Source organism: Copadichromis virginalis, linkage group LG22 (assembly GCF_057382275.1).
Source record: "Copadichromis virginalis isolate Kocher_CV1m ecotype Utaka linkage group LG22, C_Virginalis_male_GT1.1, whole genome shotgun sequence".
NCBI classification, from domain to species: Eukaryota; Metazoa; Chordata; class Actinopteri; order Cichliformes; family Cichlidae; genus Copadichromis; species Copadichromis virginalis.
Genome location: NC_140638.1, coordinates 23,722,184 through 23,746,725, shown reverse-complemented (window position 1 = coordinate 23,746,725; position 24,542 = coordinate 23,722,184). Strand labels below are relative to the sequence as shown.

Genomic DNA, 24,542 nt, shown 5'->3' with positions numbered 1-24,542 from the left:
TCTCTGCTTAAAGTGCCGTAGTGATTTTTAGTAAATGGACACACATGTCGTCTTGTTCTGATCATAACTCACTAACTGACTGCCAGTTCATAGTGATTATACTTGAGCCTGCTGGCACTAATCACCAGTTATTTTATTGCTGCAAGCATTTTTACTTAGAAGCTTCTATATATGTTTTGCACTTTTACTTACAAAGACAAAATTATTATTCCAAAAGAATGCATGGTATTTGTCTTTTAATACAAATAATTTTGTAAGAAGATTACTTTACAAGATGCCAGCGGTTAAATAATAATAATAATAATAATACATTTTATTTAAATAGCGCCTTTCAAAGCACCCAAGGACACTCTACAACAGATAAAAACTGGAAATATACACAATGATAAGAATAGAAGATAAAAGTTAAAACATACAGAAATTTAAGAATAGGCAATTTTAAACAAATGAGTTTTAAGGGTGGACTTAAAAAGAGAGAATGAGCTAATATTTCTGAGGTCCGGGGGTAGGGAATTCCAAAGTCGAGGGGCAGAGCAACTAAAGGCCCTCCCTCCCATTGTGATCAGACGAGCAGAGGGAACAGAGAGAGAAAGAGAAGATGAAGATCTGAGGCAGCGGGATGGGAGCTTCATCTGTAATAAGTCAGAGAGGTACGGTGGAGAGAGAGAGTGAATAGCCTTGAATGTATACAGAATTATTTTAAAATGGATGCGAAATTTGACCGGGAGCCAGTGAAGTTGCTTCAGGATTGGGGAGATGTGGTGGGTAGAAGAAGTCCTAGTAATAATACGGGCAGCAGAGTTCTGGACACGTTGGAGCTTGTTGATAGATTTTTGTGTGAGGCCAAATAATAATGAGTTGCAGTAGTCAATTCTAGAGATAACAAGATTATGGATGAGAATGGCAGTGGCGTAAGGTGTGAGGAAGGGGCGGAGGCGATTAATGTTACGGAGTTGGAAATATGCTGCACGTGTAATATTATTGATATGCGAGTTAAAGGATAATGTGCTATCGAGAATGACACCCAAGCTTTTCACAGAAGGAGAGATAGGGACCAGCAAGTTATTGATGGTGAGAGAGAAATTGTTAATTCTGGATAGCAGTCGTTTGGTGCCAACCAGAAGAAGTTCCGATTTATTGCTGTTGAGTTTAAGAAAGTTGGAGGAGAACCAAGAATTGAGTTCAGCTAGACAGAGGATAAGGGAGGGTGGAGGAAGAGTAGAGTCAGGTTTGGTAGAGAGATAGAGCTGGGTGTCATCGGCGTAGCAGTGGAACTGAATATTATATTTACGAAAAATATATCCGAGTGGAAGAAGGTAGATGATGAAGAGAAGGGGCCCGAGGACAGATCCCTGGGGCACGCCAGTGGATAAAGGAGAAAGTTGAGAAGTGAAGGATTTTAATTGAATGAACTGAGTGCGATCAGATAGATATGATTTAAACCAGGCTAGTGGAGTGTGAGAGAGACCAATAGAAGCTAATCTGCTAAGGAGAATGGGATGAGAGATGGTGTCAAAAGCTGCACTCAGATCAAGAAGAATAAGGATGGAGAGGAGACCAGAATCAGCTGCTATAAGAAGGTCGTTTGTTATTTTTATAAGAGCAGTTTCAGTGCTATGTAAAGGACGAAAGCCGGACTGGAACTGTTCGTAGAGGTTATTATCAGTTAGGTGAAGATGGACTTGTGAAGCAACTATTTTTTCAAGGATTTTTGAGAGAAATGGTAGATTGGAGATAGGACGAAAGTTATTAAAGTTGTTGGGATCTAGACCAGTTTTTTTCAGGATTGGGGTAATAGCAGCAACTTTGAAGGAAGCAGGAACAGTTCCAGTGGTGAGTGAAGAGTGAATAATAGCAGATATGAGGGGAAGGAGAGGGAGTAAGCAGGCTTTAACGAGGACAGTGGGGATAGGATCGAGCTGGCAGGTAGAAGGCTTTGATTTATGGATGAGATCAGCAATATCAGCTAAGGATGGAAGTTGAAAAACAGAGAGGAAGTGAGAAGGGGGGGAGTTAGGACAGAGAAGCTACATTGAGCATTAGGGTCCAGGTCTAAGTGTATTTTATGAATTTTATCCTCTATAAGAAAACTGGCCTTACTATTCATAAGGATATGTTTAATAACCACGTTCTGTTTTACCAGGAATGTATTAGTCAAACCAAATCTGCTTACTACTCTGCTATTGTCTGCTCAAGTAAGAACTCTACCAAGACCCTTTTCTCACTATTCAATTCTTTTAACAGGCCACCTGATTCTCTCCCTGCTCATCTCTATTCATCTAACTTCTGTGATGCTCTAATGCTATTCTTTATGGCGTTCAAGCTGTCGGCCTTTAGCTTTCAGTAGCCGGAGTTCAGGGGTGTACCAGGGTGCAGAGCGAGAAAAAAGTACAGTTCTGGTTTTTTGTGGAGCCAGGGAATTTAAAATACTACTAAGGCTATGATTATAAAAAAGTACCAGGTCCTCTTGAATAGCTAAATTGTTAGAAGACAAGCAGCTAGAAAAAGCAGAGGAAAAAGCAGACATGTCACTGGTGTAGAGCCTGTGGCTTTAGTATCTTTTGTTTTGTTTTGTAATACAGGCCTTACTAAGGTGGTGGTGTTAAGCCCATTCATTCACTCAACTGCTCAGCAAGTGTGTAGACATGACTTTCTTTCTCCCTTGACTCTCTCAGCCATCACCTGTGGCCACCCTGGCAACCCTACCTTTGGTATGACCCAAGGAACCCAGTTTAACCTAAACGATGTCGTGCGTTTCATCTGCAATACTGGATACGTTCTACAAGGGGCTGTAAAATCGACTTGCCAGGCCAACGGGCAGTGGAGCAACATCCTACCCAGGTGTAAAAGTGAGTGCCAAATCAATGCTCAGTACCTTATTGCTGAAATTCCAAGAATACATGTGAAGATAAAAAATATATATGTGCGGGATGTCATCTTTTACCAGATCCTGTGACCAGTGTGATGTTCATTATTTCATTAAAAGCAAAGGAAACAAAGTTGGTTAACTAGCCGTGTGTAGACAAACTAGTGTGACAGTTTATCCACGACAACTCCATCATTTCAAAATATATGTATCCATTTTTAATATAAAAAGAAATGATGACCTCACAGCCCATTGTTCGCTAGTGATCCTAGTTTCAGTCACTGTGCTAATGTACTGTTTATAAGGTTGTAGAAACCTGCAGTCAGCTGAGACTGAAGAAGTTCCAGCTGAAAAGTTTCTCCCACTGAAAACGCAATGACCAGATGCGTTGTGGAAAGTTGTGGAAAGAGACGACAGTTAAAAATACATAAATGCAAAAAAAAACCCCATAGCTTTTGATTCCAAAATAAAAATCTAATGCAAATTCCAGATTTTTAATAATATGAATACAATAATAATAATGACAGTGCATTAGGAGCAGTTGTTGACTTGAAGCTTTATCAGAAAGGAAAGTTTAAGCCTAACCTTAAAAGCAGTGTTTGTCATGAATTCAAACTGGGAGCTGGTTCCACAGAAGAGGGGCTCTAAGCTGAAGGCTCTGCTTCCCTTTCTATTTTTAAATACCCTGGGAACCACAAGTAAGCCTGCACTCTGAGAGCAAAGTGCTCTGTTGGGGTGATACAGCACTATGAGGTCTTTAAGATAAGATGGGACCTGATTATTCAAGACCTTGTATGTGAGGAGCAGGATTTTAAATTCAAGACTAGATTAATAAGAAGCCAATGAAGAGAAGCTAATGTGGGAGGAATATGCGCCCTCTTTGTCATCCCTGTCAGTACTCTTGTTGCACCAGTCTGGATCAGATGGATCAAAGGCTGAGATAATAATGAGTTACAATAGTCCAGCATTAGGCACAAGTCTTGTTGAGGTATTCAAAACCACGCTAGCGTTGGTACCTGATGCAAAAAGTGAGTTTGTATCTACACCCTTGCTTATGGAGGTGCAGGTATTTTTTACTCTCCCCCAATCACAATGAGAGCGCAGGCGAAGCACAGCAGCATCTGGGGAGAGGAAGAGTTTAACTGACACGTATTAGAGGAAAATGAAATGAAACTCAAAGAGAAGACCCGATCATTTAATTACCGCAGTTTCAACCATATGGTCCGTGGAGGTTCTGGGTAATATTTACATGTCGTATTATTTCCTCTTAGCCTAGCTGCCTCTGTTACACCCTTAGGCTCACCTGTCTGTCAGAGAGACAAAGTCAGTTAATAACCATGCAGAGAGAGCCAAGAAACAATCGCAGAATCCTTGAGCTTGTATGAAAGGCAGCCGCCTTTGGAGACCGGCGTCCTGGCTTTAGCTCTGAATAAGAAGTACCCTGCTTTGCTTTGAATGGGCGAGGCAAGGACTTTTAATTTGACAGTGTTTTCGTGACAAGCGGCGCATCTCAGGCACTCGTGTCTGTCTCTAAGTCCGTACTAACTGAGGCTGTGTGACAGGCGCAGAAACGGGCCGCTCACAAGGTCGGGCCCTAAATGTGACAAGACAGTGACAGAACCGGAGACTGATGGACTCATGAGTTTGTTTTAAATGAGGAGAAAAAGAATGTGGCCTCTTTTTTTTCCCGACACTTCTGATGGGATGGGGAGGTTACAAGTCTCACAGGAATGCTTCTTTGGTTAATAAAAAAGGGGAGAAGCACATTTGGCTGCTGCATGCATAAGCAGGCGAGATTTTCTCCCAGACATACGCTTTAAATCTCTTCGCTCTAGCAGTGACATCATATTAGCATTGGCCTTGTTTCGATGCAGATGCTGACTCTGAGGGGGCTTTTTTTTATGTGAATGCTGTGTTGGTGGAGGATGCGTGCGTTCGACGGCCATTATCCCCACTGTTGATGTGGAGACATAAGTAGCTTAGAGGTCTCGTTGTCAATCAGATTTATCACCGTAATTATAGCAATCGAGGCGTATTTAGTGAAGTGTGCTCTCCTGTCTGGCATGTACTTCCTCCCTGAGTGGAAAACTGTGCAGTAATAACACCTCAGTTCTAACTAAACCTTTAGCTTTTCTCTTAGATGAAAACATAGAGAGAAATAGACGCAGAAGGCAGAAAAAAGGGGTAAGGGCGGGAGTCAGTCAGACAAAGCTAATGATTTCCATGGTCTAGATTTTAACTATAAGAGTTCGTAGGTGCCATCAATAATGCAGGGAACACGAGAGCACCGTCAGTGCAGCCAGTCTTCTGCCCCTCTTTAATCACCAATTTTAGTTGCAGCTATACTTGCCTTTCTTGGAAGACTCGTGCGTGTTTGTCTTTCGGTGATAAAAGCGAAGAGACGCAGGATAGAAAAAAAGACCCTTTGACATACCACTTACAGGGCTGTTACTTGACAGAAGGCCAAGAGGAGGAGAGGGTAACCAGGGTCCCCGCTTCTGAGTTGAACAGAGATGAATTACCTCATCCCTTCTTCCCCTCTCCCATTTTAGTCGTCTTTTCCTTTCATCCTTTTACTTCCCCTCTCTCCACACACAAGAATTTACCAGGAGGTCAGTCATTTTAGATGAGTGTTGGATCGCTTTGGAGTGTCTCTGTGTGTCTGTGTGTGTGTGTTGCCTGAGTACATTTTTTCAAAAACTGAATTCCGAGCTTGGAAAGCCTCGCGCTGAAGCAGCTCCACTGCTTCAAATGCGCTTTGTAGTGTTATTATGCGGTAAGTTGTAAATGATGGCACCACAGGTCAGCGCTCCGATGGAAGGAATACATTATAATAGGTATTTGGGGGATGATTTAGCTGTGCTGGCCAGCTTGGGAGCAGGAGAATGAGCAAGCTTTTAGGCATATTAGCATACAATAGGTTCATTTTGGCTGTAGCTAAGGCATACTCATGGGGGCGAGACTGGCAAGGCCAACTGGGGCATAATGGCTGCGTGGGCACTCCCAGACAGCGTTGTAGAGGCCATTAGAACTTTGGCTCCGTAGTACACATTTAGTGGCGGTTAACGGTATAGACTAGAAAGCAGCTGCTCCCCAATGTGTGCTGACTTTGTCGAGGTAATATCAGATTTCAGTTTGCTTGCTTTGGTAACATTCTTCAGCTCACATTCTGTTACGACTTTTAGTATATTCGCCACTATCAGGGCCTATTTCTCACTAACTTTGTACAGCACAGCCCTCCACCCTCTCCCGTGCTGTCCCTCACTCATCCCTCATTCTCCCCTTCCCTAACTCTCTCCATCTGGTGTTAAACTGACATGGTGCCTCTTCTCCTGTGAGCTTTCCATCCATCACCATCTCTGCACCACGACGGCCGGCAGAAGACTGCCTCTAATGAAGCAAATGTTTATTTCCGGAGTCTGCCTCCTACTTCATTTGGATTGGGGTGGATAGATGGATGGGCGGAAGGAGTCGATGGGGAAAGTAATGGACAGAGTTGGCATGAAGAAAAATAAACCAAAAAAACTATGCTTCTAAAACTGAGTCTCTATGTGGGAGACAGTCATATCAATATCAGGACATGTGGTCTATTACCAGTATGAGAGTCTTCTTTCATCTTTCTTGCTATTAACTGTAAAAAGGAAAATGTAAATGCTTATTGCTTAATGTGTTGTTTTTTGCAGTCTCGCTAACTCCCTCGCTCCCCTCTGTGTTCCTTTCTTTCAGTTGTTAACTGCACAGAGCCAGGACATGTGGAGAACAGCATTAGGCAGGTACTGTCCAGCGGGCCGCATCGCTACAGCTTCCAAACCACTGTGTCATATCGCTGTAGTCCAGGCTACTACCTGCTGGGCACCAGCTCGATCTCCTGTCAGGGAGATGGCACCTGGGACCGCTCCCTACCCAAATGCCTGTGTGAGTAATCTCTGGGTTGTTGTAGGTGATGAGGCATATTGTTTTGTTTATTTGTTTGCATTATACACTGAATAAGATCACTTAGATCACATCCAGCTGATCAGAGCAGACTCATAAATTAGTACAAATAACACATTTTAAGGAAATCAGTGTATTTATATCGGCTGATATTTCAGATACCGGTAGTGAAAATCCGATATTGGTTGAACTCTTCCTGAACAGTTATACAGGGAGTGCAGAATTATTGGGCAAATGAGTCAAAGGAGCTTGCAAAGAAAAGCGTCTGGACTTCTTTAAGTTGCTTGAAAACGTTTCACCTCTCATCCGAGAAGCTTCTTCAGTTCTAAGGTCAAATGGTGGAGAGTCCCAGATATAAACCTAGTGGGAGTGACCCCCCACAGAGGGACAAAAGGACCCCCTGATGATCCTCTAATCGCCTGAGCCAAGGTGTGAAACTGGGCGTGGGTCCCAATCAGCCAGAGTTTTGGGTGAGTTCATTGTGAAACCTGGCCCCACCTTATCATGCGAATTCCTGAGGTCAGATGGCCCAGGATGTGAGTGGGCGTTAAGGCATCTGGGAAGGGATCTCAAAACTTGATTATAGATGGCAGAGAGTTGGTGTCGTAAACCCCCGCCTCTGTTCAAAGATGGTCGCTCACAGTGGACATAGATGGCTTCTTTCACTCCTCTTTCAAACCATCTGTCCTCTCTGTCCAAAATGTGAACATTGGCATCCTCGAAAGAGTGTCCTTTATCCTTAAGATGCAGATGGACTGCTGAGTCTTGTCCTGTGGAGGTGGCTCTTCTGTGTTGTGCCATGCGCTTGTGAAGTGGCTGTTTGGTCTCTCCAATGTAGAGGTCTGAGCATTCCTCGCTGCACTGTACAGCATACACCACATTGTTAAGTTTGTGTTTTGGCGTTTTGTCTTTCGGGTGAACCAGTTTTTGTCTGAGCGTGTTGCTGGGTCTGAAATGCACTGGGATGTCATGCTTGGAGAAAACTCTCCTGAGTTTTTCTAATACACCGGCTACATAGGGGATGACAATGTTGTTGCGTCTGTCCTTCTTATCCTCCCTCGCTGGTGTCTGGTCTTCTTTTCTGTGCCTCTTTGCTGACTTTAAGAACGCCCATTTAGGATAGCCTTTGACTACGATGACCTGGATGACTGAGAACCTTCACAAACATTAGGCAAATGAGTATTTTGTCCACATCATCCTCTTCATGCATGTAGTCTTACTCCAAGTTGTATAGGCTCGAAAGCCTACTACCAATTAAGCATATTAGGTGATGTGCATCTCTGTAATGAGAAGGGGTGTGGTCTAATGACATCAACACCCTATATCAGGTGTGCATAATTATTAGGCAACTTCCTTTCCTTTGGCAAAATGGGTCAAAAGAAGGACTTGACAGGCTCAGAAAAGTCAAAAACAGTGAGATATCTTGCAGAGGGATGCAGCAGTCTCAAAATTGCAAAGCTTCTGAAGCGTGATCATCGAACAATCAAGCGTTTCATTCAAAATAGTCAACAGGGTCGCAAGAAGCGTGTGGAAAAACCAAGGCGCAAAATAACTGCCCATGAACTGAGAAAAGTCAAGCGTGCAGCTGCCAAGATGCCACTTGCCACCAGTTTGGCCATATTTCAGAGCTGCAACATCACTGGAGTGCCCAAAAGCACAAGGTGTGCAATACTCAGAGACATGGCCAAGGTAAGAAAGGCTGAAAGACGACCACCACTGAACAAGACACACAAGCTGAAACGTCAAGACTGGGCCAAGAAATATCTCAAGACTGGTTTTTCTAAGGTTTTATGGACTGATGAAATGAGAGTGAGTCTTGATGGACCAGATGGATGGGCCCGTGGCTGGATTGGTAAAGGGCAGAGAGCTCCAGTCCGACTCAGACGCCAGCAAGGTGGAGGTGGAGTACTGGTTTGGGCTGATATCATCAAAGATGAGCTTGTGGGGCCTTTTCGGGTTGAGGATGGAGTCAAGCTCAACTCCCAGTCCTACTGCCAGTTTCTGGAAGACTCCTTCTTCAAGCAGTGGTACAGGAAGAAGTCTGCATCCTTCAAGAAAAACATGATTTTCATGCAGGACGATGCTCCATCACACGCGTCCAAGTACTCCACAGCGTGGCTGGCAAGAAAGGGTATAAAAGAAGAAAAACTAATGACATGGCCACCTTGTTCACCTGATCTGAACCCCATTGAGAACCTGTGGTCCATCATCAAATGTGAGATTTACAAGGAGGGAAAACAGTACACCTCTATGAACAGTGTCTGGGAGGCTGTGGTTGCTGCTGCACGCAATGTTGATGGTGAACAGATCAAAACACTGACAGAATCCATGGATGGCAGGCTTTTGAGTGTCCTTGCAAAGAAAGGTGGCTATATTGGTCGCTGATTTGTTTTTGTTTTGTTTTTGAATGTCAGAAATGTATATTTGTGAATGTGGAGATGTTATATTGGTTTCACTGGTAAAAATAAATAATTGAAATGGGTATATATTTGTTTTTTGTTAAGTTGCCTAATAATTATGCACAGTAATAGTCACCTGCACACACAGATATCCCCCTAAAATAGCTAAAACTAAAAACAAACTAAAAACTACTTCCAAAAACATTCAGCTTTGATATTAATGAGTTTTTTGGGTTCATTGAGAACATGGTTGTTGTTCAATAATAAAATTATTCCTCAAAAATACAACTTGCCTAATAATTCTGCACTCCCTGTATAGACGTATATGAGACAAAAACCTTATTTTTAAGACTTCATTTATGATCTTTGTAAACACTTTCCTGATGAACTGATCTCCTCAATGAGTAGTTTCAAATCTTACTTATTAAAATACAATATTTTTGTTTGTCTTATTTTTTTTGTTGTTGTAATAGACATTTACAGAGGGTATACTTTAAGGCACCTGGGCTTGCTACCATCAGATTAGGCAGCGTTCTTGGTTCCTCTGTCAGACTGACTCGTTGTTCCTGGTGTCTGGTTTAAATAAACAAAAACATGGTAATAGGCAAAACACTCAATTTCAATCTTCAAAACAGGAGCCCAAAAAACTAAGGGGTGATGTTACACCAGCTCTTTTAGCTATTCTTACAGATAATTATTTTTTACAACTTTACAGCAGAGGAAAGATACCCACACTGTTAGTAAATATAAAGTATTGTATTCATTTTAAATCAACATATTCAACATGTGATGCCTAAAACGTTTCTTTGCTCTGTTCGGACAGTGGTGCTGTGTGACCGCCCCAGCGTGCCTCCTTACACCCAGCTTTCAGGTGACCGTCGAACAGTGGGCTCCGTCATTCGCTACAGTTGCATCGGTCAGCGTAGCATCATTGGCAATACAACAAGAATGTGCCAGCTGGATGGGCAGTGGAGCGGCTCGCCACCACATTGCTCTGGTATGGAAAAATACACCCAGAATGAGAGTTCGAAACGCTTAACCTGACAATATTTTCTGAAGGAGATCCATAAGAAAAGACTCTAACCATCGAAATTCCATTCATATTTTGGGGTGTTTCCTGTGCTAAGCCACACGTTTTGGGTTTCTTTGCATTCTTTGCATATTTCCCCATCTAATAATTGATTATTCAGATGCAATAGCATCGCCCAGTCACACTGAGGCCCTCACAACGGCATGCCAACAAATAAAGAGTTTAGGTGGCAGCTGCTGGAAGGTAATGAGCAAAGTAGGTGGACCAAAGATGGAGTTGCCTGTCTGTGTCACAGACCTGAAGGGCAAAGAAAGTGTCCTCCATAAAACTGTTTTAATCTGCTCACATTAGACTGAGGAACATCAATGCCCATACTTCAGCCGGGTAATGAAGCAGTATAAAGACGTCAGCCCCCCCTTACTCCCACTCCTCTAACAGCGCTTTGCTTCAGGGATTCAACTATAGTCGCGCATGGAAAAAGGCTGTGGGGAAGCCCATACATCCAAATGCATATCCACAAAGTACAGACATAGAGACACACAAGCAGTTTAAAATAAAGTACCATTCTGACAGTTTAATGTCATAATTCATGACATCCATATATGGTATATCCTGCAGATTGCCAGTGTTCTCTCGACAGGCAATAAACACAACATTTTTATAAAGATTTGGCCGACTTTCTTAGCTGTGCGCTATTAAAGCGATGTTGGATGGTGCCTTGTAAAATGAGCAGCAGTGCTAAGCGTTTTGAGCTTGTTTAAATGGAAGACCTGGAATTATTGAAGGAAGGTGTAAAAGATATGTCAAAGCAGTGAAATGAAAAAGTCACATCATTTTTTACGTGTTCACCGTGCTGAATAAAGAGCAGTAAAATGTGTTTGGAAGTAACTGACTCTGTAGTGAGGTGAGAAAATATAGAGCACATTTCTCATATGTGTTCGGGTTGTCAGAAATTATTTGTTTCGTGCTACGTTTAGTTTTTATTTCTTTGTCATTTTTTTTTTCAGGAGAGGCTGCTGGGTTGTGCGGTGATCCGGGCGTTCCCGTGCATGGGATCCGTCTAGGAGAGGAGTTTACGGTGGGCAGTGTTGTCCGCTTCAGCTGTGAGCCAGGCTATGCGCTGAAGGGCTCTCCGGAGAGAACCTGTCTGGCCAATGGAAGCTGGCTGGGCACACAACCAGAGTGCCATGGTAAGGAATATATACTCTTATTTGTTCTCATAGGCTGGTACAAATGGGCGGTCGAGTCATGTTTTTGTAAATTGAAACTCACACATCAATTCAACAACTGGATCTGACTTCTGAGCTTTTCCAGGAACGAGACCATGTCAGTCGTCAAACTTAACCATTGAATGGATATATGCAGTATGGACTTGTCTCCTTCTATCATCACCCTTACAGAGATATTAAAGCTTCATGTGAGGTTTGGTTGAGAGCTGCATGTGTGCAGGAAACTATTGTGTACTGTCAGAGTAAGAAGTGCCAAAATCATAGCTATTTGCTGGCTGTCTTTAGGTCTTTAGAAGCATATAGCTGGAGTCGTGAACGTATACCTGGTGATAATTTAGGTACTTCACAGTGAGTGCTGTACTTCAGAAAATCTGTGTGTTTTCAGATATTTTATTATACTGAATCTTCTCCTGAGTGAAGAGCTCTAAAGATACTGGGATTCGGTGAGGTAAGAGTAAGATAGGATCAATAGGTGGATTGATGTGGAATCTTTCAAATTGTGGAAAAGAGGGTGCTGAGCACTAAGGTAAAGCCCTCAATTTAGCTGTCAATTGAAGTTCCAACCCGCCTTCGCCTTTGAGCTTTTGGTGCTCCAGTATCAAGTGAGGGCTTGGAATACAACAGCTGCTTCAGAGGTTGTTCGAGAACCCGATCACGGTGCCTTCCCCTGTGTACTGTGGAAATATTCTGGACATGTCCAACTAGAGACCCTGGAGCAAACCCAGAAGATGATAGAAGGGTTACATATCCCTGGGAACACCTCAAGATTCCTTATGAGGAATTGGAGAACCTGTTTGAGGAAACCACCACAACCCGAACCTGGAAAACTACAGGGAGATATATAAGCACATAAATAGCACATTTACATTTCCTTTTGCTCTATTTTAGTAATTTATGCACAAAGTTTGCTTTGACTTTTTGTGAAGCTAGACTTTAATTTCTAGTGCAACAGACACGTAATGAGTGAAATATATCTACCAAAACTGTGCTTGAGGTGGCAGCGCGGGTTCACTAATTGCAGGTTTGGTTCCTCAGTTTCCTCATGTCACCATAAAGTTGTTGGGCAAGACAATGAAAACCCAAGGTGCTCTTAATGACGGGTGAGCACCTTGCGTGGTAGCTTTACCATAACTCGGAAGTGTGTGAATGAGTGAATAATGATAATAGTAGCCTCATCAAGTCCACGGCACAAAGTGGAGCAACATCCCCCCCCCCAAAAAAAACAGAAAATCATCAGCTGGAAATGGTTATTACTAACGCGACAATCAGCGACTGTGTAATTAGGTGTTGCCTTTTCAGTTTCATTGAGAAACTCGTAAAATATGCATTTATTGTGTATTTGTAAGTGATTAAACAGAAGAGAGCACATTACAGAGAATGCGTTCTCTATTGAGCACTATAAAGGTTTGCATATTTGTCCTTGTGCAACACTGCGTCTATTCCATTGCAGTCATTTGGGGGGCAAAAAACCCCAAAATAGTTTGCTGAATGTGTATTTTGTGCGCAGTCGATGGATTTAAGCTTTTCGCTGAAGCACACTTTATTAATATTGCTGAAATAGAAGACATTATGCACAATGAGAAAACAAAACAGCAGTTATTCTTCCATCAAACATCTGGAAGGCAGGAAAAGGGAAAGAAGTGTTTGTGAGTGTGCTTGGAGTTTAGATTATTAACACATCAGTGAGTATGACTAGTATGTATAGTATGGTTTATATACCTGAAGTTTTTTTTCTATTTTCCCTTTCATATCAGCTTTAGAAGTGCTATAGTAATAGGAGTATTACTCCAAAAACACCCATATATTTTTTCCTGTTTTTTTTCTATGTTGCCCTCTGTGTGTTAAACTACATTTTTCTTTCTGCACTCTAGAATTATAGAATCACTGATACGCTCGGTTTGCCATTTTGGCGAGGTCTCTTGGCAGCTATCTGGTTGTATTTCTTTGTCCCTGCCCTTTTGTTGCTCTCCATATAAACCTGGCCCTTTTCTTCCATAATCCTAGTCCAGAGTGTGTGATTTCCAGAAGCATCATCCAGTCTCATGGGCTTTTTCCACTTGTGCTCTCAGCACCCCTCCACACATTCACACAGACCCCTCTCTCACACACACCACCAACACGACCACGTCTTTCCTTCGCCTCACTCTGTGTCGATGCCTCTCTGGTATGTGTGTGGTATGCCCACTGGCTGAGGTTGCCCACCTGTTCTCACTTGGCACTGACTTCAAGGGCCAGGCCACATCTGGTCATTAAGGGAGGCCGATCATGTCCACAGGGCTCTGAGGGCCCGGGGCAAGCTGGAGACAGTAATGAACAGAACCATTGCTGGCGGCCGGACAGACACTGAGGGATTTTCTGTGCAAAGGATGTGTCCATCAAAGCAGAGTTACTTATGAAGCAGGACACAGGGGAGCATGAGTAGTGTTAGAGTGGATGGATGAAGAACAGAGAAAAAGAGGAAAAAAGCCGAGTGATGATGCACATCAAATATGTCGATTAATTAAAAGTAATTTTGTAAAATACATAGTTTGATTTTTCCAAAATGCATACAAATAAAACTCTTACATTGATGCGGAAGTCATCTTTCAAGAAAAGAAACACCGAAATAATGTGCTTTATGCATATTACAAAATAAATATATGTAATTATAGGCTTTGGGATTTTAGAGTGAAAGGTTTGAAGGTTAAATAGAAAATAAATGAGTGAAATGAAGGAATTAAAAAAAGATTTAAATAATTTCTCATGTATAATTCAGACTTTTGTCTCTGATCTTTTTAAAATAATCAATTAAGTTAAATTAAATTCCACACCAAAGACCTAATGCTCTTTCACATCTCTTCTATTTTCCTAGTGCTGGTTATCGGTAAATGAATATGACTTATTTTAATGGTTTCTCTCTCTTTTCTCTGTTTTTTTCTCTCTTTTATTTGCAGTGGTTTCTTGTGGAAATCCAGGAACTCCACGGAATGCCCAGATCCTCATTCACGATGGCCTGACTTTTTCCAGATCCATCACTTACGCTTGCAGGGAGGGCTACTACTCTACTGGACTCCTGACCCGGCACTGCACTGTTAACGGGACTTGGACCGGCAACATGCCTGAGTGCTCAGGTAATTAACAGCTCCCACAAAAGAACTTCTCAGGACTGTCAGATTATCAATAGTTAAATGATAATAGTTTCGTTTTCTGTGCTTGATTTTGTTTCCACGAAGGCTTTGCTTTTAGAGAAGGGAAATGTAAAATTTAGTTATTTAATGCTCCACAAGAATTGTAAGAGAACACGTGAGTCACAATAATTGCTTCTAGTGGCCTTTGTTTTAGTGGTGGATCGCTCATGTGGTTCACTGGCTCAGCTGGAGGAAATTGGTACGATTCATGGTCCATTTCAAGGGCCTGACTGACAGCCCTTTGTCATCATGTCTCACAAAAGACGTGTGGCTGCTGTACAGAACCAAGAGACCCCAGCAAATAGAGGTCACTAAGAGAACCAGTTTCTTCTGAATGGAGGGGATAAAGCCCTAAGCAGCACCATTATGGATTTCAGAACTACGTAATTCATAGAAGTGAATGTGGTACGTGTTGAAGCTCTTTGGAAGGGCACCTGGAGGCAGAGAGGGAGGCACATGTGAGGCGAAGCAATTCTGGCTGAATGATTTCTATTGATTTGAAGGAAAAACTCTATGTCAAGGCCATGCTTGACAAAGATGGCTACAGGAACGGGAAGATGTGGCAATGACACTGGATTTTGTAGATGAAATTTATACTTGCATCGTTATTATATTATGGAAGAGGGGAATGATCTCAGTGCGCGTCAGTTCTGTGTGTGTTGTTAAAGAGATGACAGTCCTGGAAAGGTATTGTGGTTCCAGGTAGAATCTTGCCAGCCAGGCTTTGCCGGGAAAAGAGGAGCCACTCCACTTCCAAGAGGACCAGCTCCCTCACCCTGTATTGAATATTGCTGAAACATGCATGTACACATTTTGTAGTGCCTTTTTGTCCCAAGGCATCTAAGCTCAAGTTGTCATATGGCCTGGATTTTCCTTCTTTGATATTTACAGCAGAGCTGAGCAGCAAGGCTGCTGAGTCACACTGTGGAATTCTCTCTGTTGTTACTCAATCATGCTGTTTTCCCTGCAGGATGTAAAAAGTACAATAAAGGAGAAATGTGGTTCATTTTGGAACTATAGGGAGCGACCACAGACAGATACTCAACACAAGATTTTGTGTCTGCATCCTAAAAACTCAAAATAGGAAACAAACTACAAGAAGAGAGCTGTGATAGTTGCATAGCTCTCGTGTGCCATAAACCCAGTGTTATCTAAAAGAGGTTGTTTATAAGTTAACAGAGGGTTAATGGTCCATTCAATAACATCAGAAATTTTCAGTTTGTGTTTTACACAAAGTTTGGGGGTAAACTACTTGGATCAAGTGCCTATAGCACCTCATTAATTATAAGCCTCAGTCTATTGTCACTCTAAATATACATTTATTAACTTGTTTGTGTTTGCTCTTTTCACTGCAAATAATCAAATTGTCAAATATCTCAAACACAACAGGGTAGCAAGCTGAATCTATTTTTTAGTACCTTTATGTTTTTCCAGTTATCAACTGCGGCGATCCCGGAGTGCCAGCTAACGGGGTGAGATTTGGGAGTGATTTCACCTACAACCACACGGTCACGTTCCAGTGCTCCCCTGGTTTCACCATGGATGCCGATCGGGCCTCCTCTCTCATCTGCACCAAGACCCGCACCTGGAATGGCACCAAACCTCTCTGTAAAGGTAGAGTTGTATACATTGACCTGATTGTATTTTTGGGTTACAGAATGATTAGCCTTTTTTTTGCCTCTATCAGTTTTTGCATTAAAACACTGAAACCGACAGAAAACATAAAAGTCCTCTAATGCACCCTTGTTTCCTTGCAGCAATTGTATGTGGTCCACCACCCACCATCCCTAATGGACAGGTTGTTGGGACAGACTTCACCTGGGGCTCCAGCATAAGCTACTCCTGCAACCAAGGTTACCAGCTGTCCCTACCCACTGTGTTAACATGCCAAGGCAACGGCAACTGGAGTGGAGAGAAACCACAGTGCTTCCGTAAGTGGCATGTCATGATTTGTCTCTGACATTGTTTTACCCACGTATAGTGTAGTGTGTGTCCTCAGAAGAATATCCATTTAAAATGAAAAACGTGCAGTCGGTCACATCATCTCTCTGCTTCCATCTTTACAGCTGTTTTTTGTGGAGACCCGGGAATGCCAACACAGGGGAGAAGGGAGGACAGCGGTTTCACCTATCTCTCCTCCGTCTCCTTCTTCTGCGACCCGCCACTCGTCCTGGTCGGCTCATCGCGGAGATACTGCCAGTATGATGGCACCTGGAGTGGCACGCAGCCGTCTTGCATAGGTAAGCATGATTGTTTATGATTTGAGTCTATTGGGTATGTCCATAATCCTAAAACAGCACAGAAATCAGTGCCTCTATATAACAATATAAAAATAAGCTTGAACCTGACAGAAGCTTCTCTTTGGCTGGTCTGATTACTGCTTTCGGCTCACTTTTTAGTTCCGGTTGCTATTTTCCGCCAAGAAGTAAAACGGGAAACAGGCAAAACCATTAGACCTAGCTAAATAGCTGCTTAACTCCACGAGTCAGAATTAACTTGTGGAGTTATTTAAAGCCAGTACAAGAATTTATTGAATCATTTTCCAAGCAAGTATGGACTCAGTTAATTGCTGTAGTTCTGACAGGGTCAGGGTCCTTATTGATAGAATTTACAACATTTCTTATTGAATTTGATTTATTTCAGTAATTGATGCAAACTCTATCCTTGCGATGGTGTGCAGTGCTAAAGCCATGAGGGGGTTGTTGTTAAAGGCATTCAGAAAGTCAGGAACAGATTAAAGATTAAATAAATAAAATAAATGTTTCCAGCCCTGGAGGTTGTTGTGGTGTTTGGATACTTTAAAATATGCACACATGCAAACCTTTGACCCTGCTGCTAGTAAACAGGAATTTCTTAAGGCCGCAGTCAATTTCTGGACTTTGTTTAACCAGATGTGTCATGTTGGAAAGATTAAACTAAGATTTAGTGAGATTCAGTCTATAAAAAATATGAATGTCATTTTACTTACTGTGTGTTACTGTATGGCTGCTGCTTTATTCTGCCTCTCGCAAAACCTTGGTTCACAGCAGAGTCTTCCTTTTTGTGGCTTTGTTCACCGTACAGAAAACAAGATGACTTCACAAAAAACTGTTTAAAATCTCTTTGAAACCTCGTACAAAAGTTCCGTTCATTCCTTGTCTTTATCTCTTTATTCTTTAAACTATAACTATACTATAGCGTATCTTATTTCCATAAGCTAAAATAAAGTTGTTTGAGAATGTTTATGTTCTTGTGAACAGAAAAGTAAAATGACAGACACATTGAAAAACAGTTGATTAACATTAAGTAATGGGCTTCATTCCTTCAGTAATATTCTCCATTAAGTAACTATAAAGTGCTACTGTTATTATTCATTTCAGCTGACATAAACTCACAAAGCCACCTAAATACAATAAAATGTTTCCTCTGCAAGCTGTACTACTACCTCCATCAGTAATAACGGCACTATGTGATGCATGAGAATCTGAAACTTTTGCACAGTACTGTATGTTTAGAGGACCTTCTGTATTGCGGGAATAGTTAGTATAGTTATCAAAGCATTTTTGTGTGTGTGTGTGTGTGTGTGTGTATGTGTGTTTGTATGTGTGTGTGTGTGGGGGCGTATTTCAGATCCCAGTCACACTACCTGTGGAGATTCTGGCACGCCTCTCTTTGGAAATCAGAACAACAGCCAGGGCTACCAGGTGAGAATATGTGGTCACTCCAGAAATTGATTTCCATATATTAAAAATGTGATGAAACCCCCAAAATGTGTTTTTTCTTTTACCTTAATGCCGTTCATATTGTACACTTCCCTCCTTTAATACTTATTTTGCAGGAGCAAACAGGAAGCATGACTTAATGGCTACTGCAATATTGATGTTACAGCACCGCTCAGCCCACATCTGTCTTTCTTCTGATACCATATTGAGAATGTTTTCTTTGTCTGTACTCATTTGTTATTTTCTGTACAGAGTTGAGTGACAAGGGCCCAGATGGCTTAGGGAAATGATGAAATAAATAAGCAATACAATAAATGGCAGCTGAATCCCCTACAGCTGCTTTATTTTCGTTGTTCTGGTTTTGGGTGTACTCCGAGCGACACGCTGTAATGCGCTGTTAATGTGATTAGTAACCCGACAACGGCAAGTGTAATAGCAAAGTTGCAGCTCCACTTCAGTAAAAACTGAGGTGTTATTTGGATTTTTATTCTTTTTTTTTTTTTAATGCATTTTCATTTACAGATCGGCAGTACGGTGTTCTTCAGCTGCAGAAAGGGCTACTTACTGCAGGGCTCGATTTCTCGCACCTGCCTACCAAACCTCACTTGGAGTGGCTTTCAACCTGAGTGCATTGGTAAGAACACAATCTAATAACAAGCTGAGGCCAATATCTCCCACATACTTCTGTCTTAACCCCTTGTCACGTTTTCTCTTCTGCTGTATAAACTTTTCCTTTATTTCTTGACTATCTCTCATCTGATTCCTGATCTCGCTCATCTTTTCATCCTTTTCTTGTCCCCTTTCTTTACTATTTTCTTTTCTTTTTTGGTCTCTTTAATCCTCCTCCCTCTCTCTGCAGCCCACCATTGCAGCCAGCCAGAGCTGCCAGCCCAGTCTGATGTGAGAGCCATTGAACTGCCATCCCTGGGCTACACACTGATCTATACATGTCAGCCCGGCTTCTACTTGGCTGGAGGATCAGAGCACAGGACGTGCAGGTCCGACGGTAGCTGGTCAGGGAAACCGCCTCTGTGTGCAGGTATAAACATTGTTACATTCGAGCCATGAGGGAACGCGAAGACGTGCTCGACACTCAAAAAGCTCATGCACCTGCTTTGCTGTTTTTTCTGATGCTAAATTTCACTCACATGGCTAAACAATGTAATCGCTGTAAGACTAAAAATGTGTGCACATGGCCATCCACTTTCAACATTTACATAGCTACGTGTATTAGACACTTAAAACACCCTGTATTTGTCATGCACAACTCCATAATGTGTATTTATAAGGATTATTGAGGCAGATAAAGAATTTGGGAAAACCGCAGATTCAGCTAATCCTGATGAATTGCTTTGTTAACGCTCGCTTATTCTCAGACACATGCCAGGGTAGGGTGGCCCATCCATCACGCAATTAGACTGCATGGAATTACCTACAGAAGCACGCACAAACGCGTAAGCTTCGTATCATTAGCAAGGGTGCAAAACTTGATTAGGCCAATGCTTCCCATTGATTAGGTTAGCAGAAGTAGCTCTTATAAATGGTGAAGTAGTGTTAAAAAGGTCTAGCAGACAAATAGACTGCCATTAAGATACCCTCATTGACTTAAATACATATGGAGGGGCCAAAAAAAGAGTAATCGACATACGATTATGTAGTGTAGAGAAATGCTAATAGCTGAAAGAGAAAGCTGCACTAGAGTTGGGGATATCCACGTGATAGATTCCATGTCGGGGCTTCTGCTGAAATATATAGGCTGATGGGTGTTTTTAAGGCCATGCCATTAAGTGTGAAGGCAAAAAAGAGAGAGCCTTAGCACATACAGGATATTAACAGCGCCTGTGGGTGAAGTGATGGAAGGGCAGCTCAAAAGACTGGCAGCTAATAAAGTACAAGGCAGTGGGAGTGTGTGTGTGATGTGCATGTTTCCTTGTGTCTGTATGCGTTTATCCGAGGTGATTTTTTTTGTCCTCATAAACTACCATCAGTATACCTGTCTTTGTTTGCGGTTGCGAGTAAAGCCCTCTCCGCTCTGTTTACCTGCGTGGGTGTATGTTTACTACTGTGATGTATTCCCGCGGCCCCCTGTGAGCAGTAAGGCATTATTAAAGCACTTCCGCTGAAGCTGTGAAACCGTGTCTCTCACGCCGCAGGGATACTTGAGCTGCTTTTTGACACATGACTCAAGTCCTATCACAGGCAGCCCTCAGCCACCACAGGGGTTATTAGGCGTAGACAGTAGTGATGGGTCGTTCGCGAACGAAATGGCTCTTAGAGCCGGCTCTTTGACGTGAACGACGCGAGCCGGCTCCTTATCGCGAGCCGTCACGTGGGTTTTTTTTTTTGGTTTTTTTTCTTTCTCTCAGCCTCTCTCTCGCACTTTTTTTCCGCTTCACTCTGCACGCGAGCCTTGTGCTTTACCCTGGGCAGAGGGGGGAGGGGCGGTAGTTACACTCAGTAGCACAGGAACAGAGCCAGAGAGAGAGAAAGAGAGGCAGGGACAACAACATTAGAAAGGTATAGTAATCATCCACAACTATTTTCGGTTGCAGATGATAAAGGATTGAGAAAGTTTATTCATGCAGGTCCATATGACAGAGAATATGCATCTTCTTTTTGTTTTCATATTATAATTTATATTTAATTGTGTTGTGGTTTGCAGTGTTTTGTGTTCTTTTCACTTTAAATTTGTGAAAGGAAAAAGCTGAAAATTTAAATAGTTAAAACTTGAAATGTGAATAGTTGATTTTTGTATTATATGATTTATTTATTACATTTTATGTGGAGTGAATAAATAAAAGTATATTTACGGTGGCCCCTAGAGACAAAGCACGTACAAACTTCAAATCACGTACGAACTCTGAAGCATGTACAAACTCCAAAACACGTAAAAACACGTACAAACTCCAAAACACGTAAAAACTCCAAAAACACGTAAAAACACGTACAAACTCCGAAGCACGTAAAAACTCAGAAGCATATAAAAACTCAGAAGCACATAAAAACTCAAAACACGTACAAAAGACAACAGAAGTGCTCCAGGATGCTGGGCACAGTGTTGAGCCTTTGTTATCTTGTGGCTACACAAGCCAGCAAGTACCAACGACCGGATTTGGTGTGTGGTAATAACAGGTAAATGAACTTTTTTTTAAATTATTTGAATATATATATGAGTGCCTGTGTATAAATATACAAACAATACACACATGCTTTCAATTGTGTAATTTAAGTGATCTAGTAGCTCTGCTTTGGAAGTTCAGTTCATGCTAGAAATGTGTTTTGGAGTTTGTACGTGTTTTGTCTCTAGGGGCCACCGCATATATTTATATATAAACATATATAAATAAAACCACTTGTTTTTACGTTAGTAATTCCTTTTGTGCATAATTTTATATTATTGTTAATAATAAATTAATTAAAGCAACAAAACAACCTGAAGAGCCGGTTCGGAGCCGAAAGAGCCGGCTCTTTTTAGTGAGCCGAACCGAAAGAGCCGGATCTCTAAAAAGAGCCGGAAATCCCATCACTAGTAGACAGGAAGTGCTGATGGTGACATCCTTCTACTGCAATTACCTTCGAGCTGTTGTGGTGAAAGTAGAAATGAGATCTTCTTTTGTCACTTCTTGAGGCCCACACTGTACCTGTTTACAGGATACTCAGGTTTATTGTTTTCTTCTGTTAATATTGTGTGTTGTGCTCTCTTTAGCTGATATTCGCCCAAGTGGTAGGGGCCCGGTGGTGCCAGTGCAGGAGCCGTCCTCCAAGCACCCAGGTAAGAAAGGCACTCCTGGGATGTAAGATTACCATACTTAAACTCCTAAATGTGCTCAAATAAAGTCTATAACAAAAAAAAATGTCGTGTGAAACCTTGTTATCTACAATACGTACCTGACTTCAGTGATTAGTTCTACCTTTAAGCTGATTTCGTAGTCTGACGTTTTCTGCTGAATTGTGCAGGAACTGCGAATCGTGTCCTGAACTGTCATGGGAAATCTGTCTGTACATTCCAAACATTTGTTTATTGAACCTTCTGATGAATTCTTTAAAAGACAGAATTTAAATATCAATTTGCAATATTTTTGCTACATCCAGGATTTTTGTGCAAATTATTGTTTAGTACTCAGAGAGCGCAAATCTCCCTGAAGTTCGATGTATAGCTCTCTCAATATGATATATTACCTGATATGGTTTCTTGAATTTTTTTTTCAAGCTTTGACCTTGGGTGCTAACAGCAAAGGTCAAGTTAAAACGCCAGCCTAGGTACTCATGTTCACCAAGGCCTAGCAAATTGTTGTGTAGTCCATCCATTACAAATTGTGGGTAATATAGCTATTTAACAGATTTTCACATGTGGTGTAAACTTAACCTTGACTTGATTTTCACCAAAATTAAATCAGCTTGAGTTCTTATTGGTATCTACCGTCACACATTCAAAAATAACATGAAAACTGTGGACTCAAGGCTGCTGACAAACAGAGAGACAGTCAAACACAGAAACGGAAGCAATTACAATACTTCCTCGCTATGGGGGCACAAAAAACATACGAGGGTTTAGGGTTAAAAAAATCAAACTGAAGATCTAGAGGTCTCAAAAACTCATGTATCAAATATCAAAGACTTGTAATCACGAGGTTAATTTTGCAGAAACCCCCTCTGCAAAATAAAACACCTTATTTTTACTATTCATTCTTCCTTTGTCTTTCAGTTCCTGTTGGTGTGTTTGCTAAGAACTCCCTCTGGAGGGGATCCTACGAGTACCTCGGGAAGAAGCAACCAGCTATGTTGAGCATCACTGCCTTTGAACCCTTTAGCAACCGGGTTAATGGGACACTCATCGACCACAGTGGAGTAGAACTTAAACTGGCAGGTGAGTACAACAGTAACTCAAGATCTTCAAAAGATAAACATCACTCATAAAAACAGTCTGTGTGGGTCAATTCTTCTAAATTGCTTCTCATATCAGAGATCCGACTGAGTTTGCTTTTATCCAAATTTCAAGTGAGTTCAAGAAGCAAGAAATCAGTGTGGTCTCTGCTTGAATTGGATTATTGCTGCTGTAACAGAGCAGCAGACATTTTATATTATTCTCAGTGGTATAATCACTGCACAGCTGCAATCATCATCAAATTTCATCAGTAGCAGCCTGGACACTTCACTCCTGTAGCTGCTAGTATTTATATATAGTATTCACATATTTTCAATAGACAAACTGAGCAACAAACTATAAATTTCCCTTTTTTAACTAGCTTTCAAAATGTTTAAGATTGTTTTTATGAATTTTATCTTTTAATAGATCCATCATTTAAATGGGAAGTCTGATGAGATTTTTCCTCTGCCTAGGCAAAGCTTTCGCATTTCCAGAACTCGGTTTTGTCCCTAAACGATTAAAAACCCATCAGTAAGACCTGCTGTAGCACCGGCTGACAGATATCTTTATTATAGAGGTGTTATATTGAGTTGACTTCACATACACTGTAGGTTTTTATGGGGTTTATTGACAGTGACAAAAAAAGTTGGTTATTGTCGGCCATAATCTTTCATTACAAACTGCCTCGCTTGGAAGGGGAATAAAAGTGAAATGGGAACGCTGTTTAATAAAACTTAAGCAACTGTGTGTTACTATACGAGTTATTGTATGAATCACAGCAGCGAGCAGCAACGATTGGGCTCTCGCACCTTCACAGTTTCTTTTTTTTGTGTTTTGTTTAATGGCACGTCTATCGCTGCATGTCATGTGTAGAACACACAATATAAATACAGAGAAAATTAAAGATTCATTAAAGCCAGTAGACTGCGCTTCGTGCCTCCAGGCTGGGAACCGTCTCAAAATTTAATAATGTATTTTTACCTGCAGTAATTCTTGGCAAAACAGTGCCATAGCCAGTCAGTTTATCAAAAGTGCAAAAGTTTCACTAAGGTCTTAAGACAAAATATGTTAATTTTAAATGGCTCTCAAGGAAGAAAAGTACAAGGTCTGATTTTTTTTTTTTTTTAAAAAGGAGATTGGACTGTTGCTGCTCCAGGATTTTCTTTTGCACGCCTTTGATGTTTCACGCGGCCTGCTTGCGGCCTGCCACATGCTGGTGAAACTTCTGACGTGCACGTGTCTATTGTGCCTCCTCAAAAATGCATTTTAGTGAGAGGGGAACATGAAAGTAGAATACTGAAACATTTTCAAGAGGGCGCCACCTTGCACCCGTTTCCTAAAAGCCTAAAT

At 41.6% G+C, this 24,542-nt stretch overlaps 1 protein-coding gene across 1 annotated transcript in view; it reads left to right on the top strand.

Annotated features, from left to right (window-relative positions):
• Window positions 1–24,542, top strand: part of csmd2 (CUB and Sushi multiple domains 2) — a 280,093-nt gene that overhangs the window by 243,431 nt on the left and 12,120 nt on the right. Inside the window, exons 56-68 of the mRNA XM_085446711.1 lie at window positions 2,676–2,849; window positions 6,593–6,781; window positions 10,022–10,195; window positions 11,236–11,418; window positions 14,391–14,567; window positions 16,059–16,238; window positions 16,382–16,555; window positions 16,691–16,864; window positions 18,234–18,307; window positions 18,848–18,959; window positions 19,185–19,364; window positions 22,032–22,097; window positions 23,031–23,192. Of these exons, the coding sequence (XP_085302837.1) occupies window positions 2,676–2,849; window positions 6,593–6,781; window positions 10,022–10,195; window positions 11,236–11,418; window positions 14,391–14,567; window positions 16,059–16,238; window positions 16,382–16,555; window positions 16,691–16,864; window positions 18,234–18,307; window positions 18,848–18,959; window positions 19,185–19,364; window positions 22,032–22,097; window positions 23,031–23,192 (2,019 nt within the window). The remainder of the gene's footprint in view (window positions 1–2,675; window positions 2,850–6,592; window positions 6,782–10,021; window positions 10,196–11,235; window positions 11,419–14,390; window positions 14,568–16,058; window positions 16,239–16,381; window positions 16,556–16,690; window positions 16,865–18,233; window positions 18,308–18,847; window positions 18,960–19,184; window positions 19,365–22,031; window positions 22,098–23,030; window positions 23,193–24,542) is intronic.